Source organism: Vanessa cardui, chromosome 1 (genome assembly GCF_905220365.1).
Source record: "Vanessa cardui chromosome 1, ilVanCard2.1, whole genome shotgun sequence".
NCBI lineage: Eukaryota > Metazoa > Arthropoda > Insecta > Lepidoptera > Nymphalidae > Vanessa > Vanessa cardui.
The window spans coordinates 11,688,018-11,695,728 of record NC_061123.1 but is presented as its reverse complement, the minus strand read 5'-3'; the positions used below and the strand labels follow the sequence as shown (position 1 = coordinate 11,695,728).

The 7,711-nt window shown below is 37.4% G+C and overlaps 1 protein-coding gene across 1 annotated transcript; it reads right to left on the bottom strand.

The window, feature by feature from the left end:
* Nucleotides 1–5,608: 5,608 nt before the first annotated feature.
* LOC124544517 (pancreatic triacylglycerol lipase-like) lies at nucleotides 5,609–7,493 on the bottom strand. Its single transcript, XM_047123118.1, has 5 exons — nucleotides 7,410–7,493; nucleotides 7,098–7,284; nucleotides 6,608–7,002; nucleotides 6,050–6,380; nucleotides 5,609–5,720 (listed from the first exon to the last, which is right to left on the bottom strand). The coding sequence occupies exons 1-5, from the start codon at nucleotides 7,444–7,446 to the stop codon at nucleotides 5,675–5,677; spliced, it is 996 nt and encodes a 331-aa protein (XP_046979074.1). The 5' UTR covers nucleotides 7,447–7,493; the 3' UTR covers nucleotides 5,609–5,674.
* Nucleotides 7,494–7,711: the final 218 nt, after the last annotated feature.

Sequence of the window (7,711 nt, the reverse complement as noted above, 5' to 3'; positions counted from 1 at the left end):
GCTTGTGAGAGAAAATAATGTTTCAAGCGGCTTCTAAATAACTCAATACTACCACTGTTTTGGATGGATTTCGGCAGGTTATTCCACAGTATCGGAGCTCGTACTGTAAACGATTGCCGTCGAAATTTTGTGTTACTCCTAGGCACATCAAGCATCGAAGTGATGCAAGAACGCCTGGAGCGTATGGGAGTGGGTAGGAGGTTGATCCGGGAGCTAAGGTACGAAGCTAAGGTACGGACAGAAAGGATGTGCATATCTCGGCGAAATCGGATAGGGAGTCATTTAAGTTGAGAGCGGAGATGAGAAACATGGTCATACTTACGTAGGCCGAAAATGAAACGAATAGCGAGGTTTTGTAGGCGCTCTAACTTATTAAGTTGCTCCTCCGTCACATCTAGAAAGCAGGCATCGGCGTAGTCAATAATTGGGAGAAGAAGTGATTGAGCGAGCATAATTTTGGTATTAAAGGGCAGAAAATATTGGAGACGTTTGAGAGAGTGAAAAGTGTAATGAAAACGCTTACTGATATCGTTGAGGTGAGCAGTCCAAGACATGTTGCAGTCTATGATCAGGCCCAAATTTTTTACTTTGTCATGGTATGCTATTGGAACCCCAGCATACATGACACAAGGTACAGACGACCAGTCTATTTTACATCTTAATCTACTGCTACCAACAATCATGGCCTGAGATTTGTCGGGGTTAACCAATAAACCAAAGGATTTAGCCCAGGACTGAACAGCCGAAAGATCTTCATTAAGGCAATTAACAGTGTTAGACAGCTCACTCAACTCAAAATGACGATACAATTGTAAATCATCTGCATACAGATGATAGGGAGAAGAAATAACACGCGATATATTATTAATAAAAATAGAGAAGAGCAGAGGTGAGAGAACGCCACCTTGAGGAACACCGGCAGTTAGGTTTGTCCAATCAGAGGATGAATCCTTTGTTTTTACACATTGCCGGCGCCCGAAGAGATAGGAGTGGAACCAATCAATGGTAGTTGAAGAGATGTTAACTGCTCGGAGGGCACCGAGAAGAATGTCAAAATCAACACAGTTGAAGGCACTGCTGAAGTCCAACAAGGCAATTACAGTAAGCTTGGTATTATCCATAGCATACCGTATGTCCTCAGTTATATTCAGCAGTGCTCCAACAGTGCTGTGGGAAGGTCGAAAGCCGGATTGGTAAGGACACAAGAGGTTGTTGATGGTGAAATAGGAATAGAGTTGCTTGTGAACCACAGACTCTAGGACTTTAGAAAGGATAGGCAGTATAGATATGGGTCGGAATTGCGAAGGGGAGGAGGGATTGGAGGTTTTTGGTAACGGAATGACATAGGCATTCTTCCAAAGTGATGGAAAGACATTGCACGATAGTGAGAAATTAATAATGTGTGTAATCACAGGTGCAATATCCTCCAGCACAGGAAGAATCATGTCTAGGCTGAGATTGTCACTGCCAATGGCTTTCGTGGATATAGACCTGACATTCCTCTTTACGGTATCCTCCGAAACTGGTTCAAAAGTGAAAGGGGGTAAGTCTGGTGGGACAAGACGAGACAAATATGATAGGGTAGCTGTTTTAGTGTTATTATCTAATGTTATAGGCGGAGTGGTAAAGTGATGATTTAAAGCATTGAGATCCACGACAGTTTGACAACTATCGGTGGTTTTGCCCACACCTAAAGACCGTAAGAATCCCCAAACTTGCGCTTGAGAAAGATTCTGAAGCGTTAAGTAAATATAGCGGCGTTTAGCATCCCTACACATTCTGTTGCAGATGTTACGAAGTTTTTTGTATGCGTCAAGGTTTTCCTGCGATGGATTTTTTTTGTGATGGGCTTTTGCTCTATCGCGTTTAGCCATGGTTCTTCTGATCACCGGCGTTAACCAGGGAGCAGGCGCGTGTTTCATTCGCACTGGGCGAACAGGTGCATGGACATCATATAAACGTATCAGTTCAGCAGTCAGTGATTCAACCATGTCATCAATATTATTAGTTGACAATAGAGGCGCCCAGTCAATATTTTTTACATCCTCTCTCAAGCGTTCCAGGTCCATATGCTTAAAGTCGCGTAGAAGAAAAACCTTGCCTCTAACCTTGGGAGGTCGCACTTTGTAAGTGATGAAAATTAGGTCGTGATACGAGAATGGAGAAGTCATTTGACCGTGAGAGAAAACAAAATTGGGGTTAGAGACAGTGACTAAATCAAGTTGTGTAGGCGTACTGTTTGGAAAATAATGAGTTGGAGTAGTCATGGGAAGAAGGTTTAAATTCAAAGATGACATTAGCATTTTCAAGCTTTGTGCTCTGGAGTCATTTTTCAAAAGGCATGTGTTTAAGTCACCCATGCATATAATGTGATCGTACAAGGGGACAAAATTTTCAAGAAGGCTTTCTAATGTGTTGAAATAATTTATCTTATCACTTGGACAATATAGCACTCCTAGCAAATTTTTTTTATGATGGATGACTATCTCCAAGAAAAGATACTCAAGATAGCCTGTGTATTGAGAAGGGGAACTTGACACTACACTGACAGGAATGTTGCTGCGAAGGTAAATACCAACGCCACCACCACCCTGAGCAGTGCGATCATTGCGGAATAACTGATAACCTGGAAGAGCACAACTGGTAGATGGAATAGACGGTTTCAACCAGGTTTCGGACACAAGAATTCCGTCAACCACGCCGGTACTAAAAGATGTGAGAAGATCAGAGTAGTGAGCTACTAAGCTCTGTGCGTTAATATGCACTAAGGAGAGAAGGTTAGTAGTATTATCAAATATTTTTGACAATTTCACTTCAAGTGTTTCAGAGTCTGAAATGAAAAACAAAGGGAAAGAATATGCAGATAGAAAGAGGCAAGCGACGGCATCTAGTATAGATATTGGAGAGAAGGTATACGTTCAAAATACAGTGAAGGAAAATAAGTTGTCCACCACATTCGATGATGTGACACACACAGTTGTTAATAAAGAAGGAAACGACGTCGAACTGGTGAATGATGACAACGGCAAACGGTTACGTAGAAATATAGTACATTTGAAGACGGTTGAAGGAAACTGGAGATTCTCTACAAATGGGGAAGTATCTGGAGAAGAATCTTCAGGAAATAACGATATTATCGACAACACAGTGAGTGATGAAAATAAATAAGATACGAGTAAAAATATAAATTACATGCTGTTGAAGATTGTTCTTTATGTAAACTGATTTGTATTTGATTATACTTGTGTAACCTAATTCCATTTTTCCTAATTTTGTAAAAGGTAGATGTAGTGTATTATAAGAGGTAGTTTATAAATAAATATGGACAAGCCTACGCGTAAGGCGAACAATAGTGGGGGGTACGGCCATTGGCCATATCATAATCAGTTAGTTCGCCGTACGAGCAAGACGTGTCCGTTATAAATCGAACCGTGTTGTTTCATTATTAACCACGTGCCTAATAGTGACCTGTACATAAATTAAATAAATAGAAAAAACAACAAACAAAACAAAAATAATTAAAACTCTTTTGGTATAATTAACTTACTTCTACCGTCATCAGACTACCTTTGTATGTATACCTTTGTAACTTTATTTTCATATACCTAATTATAATTATTTTATAACTTCATCGGAAGAGACTAGCGTCTGAGACACAGTCTCGGCCTTGTTCATATAATAATTGTACGTTCAATTTGTAATTCTGTTCACAAGGTGTGATACATGCATATTTTGTCATATTTATATTGTATTTGGATGAGAGAGTTTATTTTAATACTTATCGTTTACTTATGAATATAAATAAATGTATAAAGTACAAATAAAAATACAATTAAACAATTGTCACATAGGTAAAACAATGTATTACGTAAGATACATTATAAGACTAGTGTTGTCATAATAAATGAAATAAATAATATTAAATTTATACAAGATGAAGAAAGTTACATAGAGATGTAGATTACAGTTAAATAAGTGGTCACTTGTTGTTGTCTGTCAATTCATCATTGTAGCAACACATCTGTATGTACTTACGAAGGCGACGCTAGACACTAGATAGCCACTCTAAGCGTATACAAAATCTGCCCGCATGGTAAGTCACTCCACAGCCTACTCCAAGCGCATACCTTATTAATGCACAAAAAACTGTGTAATGGAAAAAGATTATAGACTGTGGACGGGGTCGCTTTTGCTACCGAAACATTTTTGTATATACCCGAAACATTCATCTGAATAAACATCCATTCATTACATTTCACAATACTGTTCTCTGCAAAGCATTCGTTTTATTATATATATGTCTCTGCGATAGGAAAATCTTTACATGGTATAAAACAAAGTCGCTTTTTCTGTCCCTATGTCCCTTTGTACGCTTAAATCTTTAAAACTACGCAACGCATTACGATGCGATTTTTTTAATAGGTAGAGTGTTTCGAGAAGAAGGTTTTTGTATATAATACATAGACAACATAGTTAAGTAAAACTGATAATTTTTAATGTTTCTAATGTCATCATCATCATCATCATCATCATCAGCCCGTTTCTAAGGTGATGTCGTAAATTTATAATTTTTTTTTTACATTGTAAACTCTGGCTGAACCCTACCAGGTAGATCCAAATAATGTACTACAGAATTGTACACCTCAAAAATGTCTACAAAAAAGTCCGCGATGGTATATGTCTATCTCTTAAAGATAACCAAGAATAAACATTTATTTATCGTTTAATTTTACGAGAAATAATGACTTTTTTTAAGTGATTTCAAGCAATATAGCATTAATCTTTATCCAATTAGGCACCTTTAATAAATTGTGCATTCAATATAGATTAATATGGCCCTTTACAGCACGTAATTTATATGAATATTTTCGAATATATTACCGTTTTAAAACTCAGTGACATAGCGGTTTGTATTTCCTAAGGAGTGAAAACTGTGTATATTGTACCTATTTAATGTATAATTGATTCTCTCTGATTGTATTTTCCTGTCTATGCTTAAACTATGTAACGGATTTTGATGAGGTTGTTTTTTTAATAGGTAGAGTGATTCAATGAGAATGATTTTGTATATATAATACATAGACAATATAGTAGATAAACAGTGATCATTTTAGAGGTTTCTAATGTGATATCGTAAAAAAACACATTTTTGCGCATATATTAAACGCTGGCTGAATACTATGAGATAGATCAAAATAATGTACTACAGAATTGTACACCTCAAAAATGACTACAAAAAACTCCCACAATAACATTCTTTTGTCATTTTTTTACCACAAATATTGGTTATTTTTCTTTATGGTATAGGTTGGCGGACGAGCATATGGGCCATGCAGGGGCTGGACGCTGTAAGAAATATTTACTATTCTTTACATCGTCAATGTGCCTAAGATGTCCGTCAACTAAGATGTTACGTCCATTGTGCCTGTAGTTACACTGGCTCACTCACCCTTCAAACCGGAACATAACAATAATGATTACTGTTATTTGGTGGAAGAATAACTGATGAGTGGGTGGTACCTACCCAGACGGGCTAGCACAAAGCCAAATATAGAAAGGTTATTTCAATGTTATAATTACATAAAGAAAGAATGATCAAAAAAGAATTATTTATTAAGATCGTATGTACAGCTATTTTAAAAGCTTCGTAGGTCATCATTCTATGGTCACGTTCTTAGAAAGGCCAGCTGCTACCGGTTCTTAGTCCATATAATCCTTGCCTGTAAAAAAAACATTTTCCATTATCATCCGGTCAAAGATCGTATTACTTATTGTAGATTGAAACAGGCATATCGTACGAACGAACGTTTTTAAATAATTATTAATATATTAAAGAGTTTGTTTAAACTACGCAAAAGTAAGTAACATTGTCAAATGAAAGCTATTTTTTTTTATATCAATGAATTTGTCATTTTTTGTTTTCATCACTTGGCGTTTTATGCGAGTTATGTCTACCGAGTTGGTTTTTAATATGACATTGCATAATACATAATAATAATAGATCATTTGTTATGAAAGGATAAAAAATAAAATCTAAGTATAAACATACCCTCGCTTGCCCAAGTTGCTGGTACCAAGGACTAATGTGGATCCAGTGCACTGATTATTTTGGGCCTGACTGAGGTTATTGCAAAGTCTTCCCACTAAGTGGTTACTTCTGATCGAAGAGGCGAACAATTGTGGTGCACGTGAATGAGAGCACATTGGGTCTCCACAGCCGGGTTGATTTCTGCCACCATTGGGGTAGAAGTCGGCGTGAGAAATAGGGTCCATGATACCGAGAGCACCTCCGTTAGAGTGAATAGATTCAACGTATACTCCAGAGTTGCGGTTTAGAGCATTTGAGTTACCGCCCCATTGAGGACCAGCGGGATCCATACCTAAAATAGAACAAAGTAATTATATCGATTTGAAGTTAACTCAATATAGTTGTGACTAATAAAATGGAAATGCGTCATGACATCTTTGTCGTGTCTATTGGCAAAAAATAAATAAATAAATTTCACTACTGCACAAACTTATTAATACTAGCTAGGCGCCAAAAGATAAAACCTTTTTTAAAGGATTTTTTCTTATTGATGAATGATTATATAAAAAAAGGACATACCAGTTACTCGGACCGGTCGGACATTACTGGCGCGTCCGGCATTACCGACTACGTGAGCGCCCAAGCTGTGACCAATTAAGTGGACATTGTTCCAGTTGCCGCCAGCGGTACTGAAGAGGAAGTTAAGGAAACTTGTAAGATGTCTGCCAACATCGGGAACAGCTCTCACGGATGTGGTGTAGAGTCCACTGGCAGAACTTCTCCAGTCTAGGACTATGACGTTGACATCTGCGACCGCAAGGAAAGCGGCTGTGATTAGAGGGTTATTCGCTGTGTTTCCATTACTGTTCCATCCATGTACGATGACTTTGGTGGGGCGGTTTCCCATGTAGTTAGAGTTACGGATTGAGTTTGCGTTACCGTTCACCAAAAGTTGGTGGTTGGTAGGATTACGTCTGCAAATGTGAAAAATAGGTAAAATGTAGGAATCGTAACAAGCAATTATTACAATTGGGATGCAAGTATGTGAGAACAAATTGCCTTAATTTACCTTGTGAACAGCCAGTACTCATTGCGAGCACCGTTTCTGGTTTGAAGAAATTCTTCATCGACGGGAGCATGCAGATCTACAAGATGAGGGTTACCTTCACCATCGGGCATCCAAATGTACCGGCTCTCGCCTTCCACATAATGGCTGTTATCTAATGGCACCAATGGAATTGCGCTACCAGCGCACACTGTAAGAAACAAATATAACGAAGATTAAAATATAAAATGGAATTATAATTTATTATATGTATTTAGTTATCTAATTAATTTTACAATTATAAAGAGGTAAAGTGTCTCACAAAAGAATACTAACACGCTACTGAGGCAAGCAAAACTACCAAGAGCTTCATGGTGAAGATTTCAGTCACCAATAACTTCAAGTGTATTTATAATGCTGTTTATCTCTTCCCTATTAATTATCATATACATTATCATTGTAATTATAATGATTTAACATCCGATTACCTTCCCATATCAAATACTCTAACACGACTTAATTATTAATCAAAACAAGAGTTTGCGTAGTTTTGGATGCTTAGATATGATTGAGATAACCAGGATGATTATTAAATTGCTGATACAGACAATGATTCTGTAATAGAAATATTTCCCATG

Excerpts from the sequence above, each read along its gene's own strand:
- LOC124544517 (XM_047123118.1), bottom strand. The coding sequence starts at position 7,446 with ATGAAGCTCTTGGTAGTTTTGCTTGCCTCAGTAGCGT. Across the intron at positions 7,285-7,409 it reads TTTGCTTGCCTCAGTAGCGT|TGTGCGCTGGTAGCGCAATT; the intron begins GTTAGTATTCTT and ends TGTTTCTTACAG. Across the intron at positions 6,381-6,607 it reads CCGACCGGTCCGAGTAACTG|GTATGGATCCCGCTGGTCCT; the intron begins GTATGTCCTTTT and ends GTTCTATTTTAG.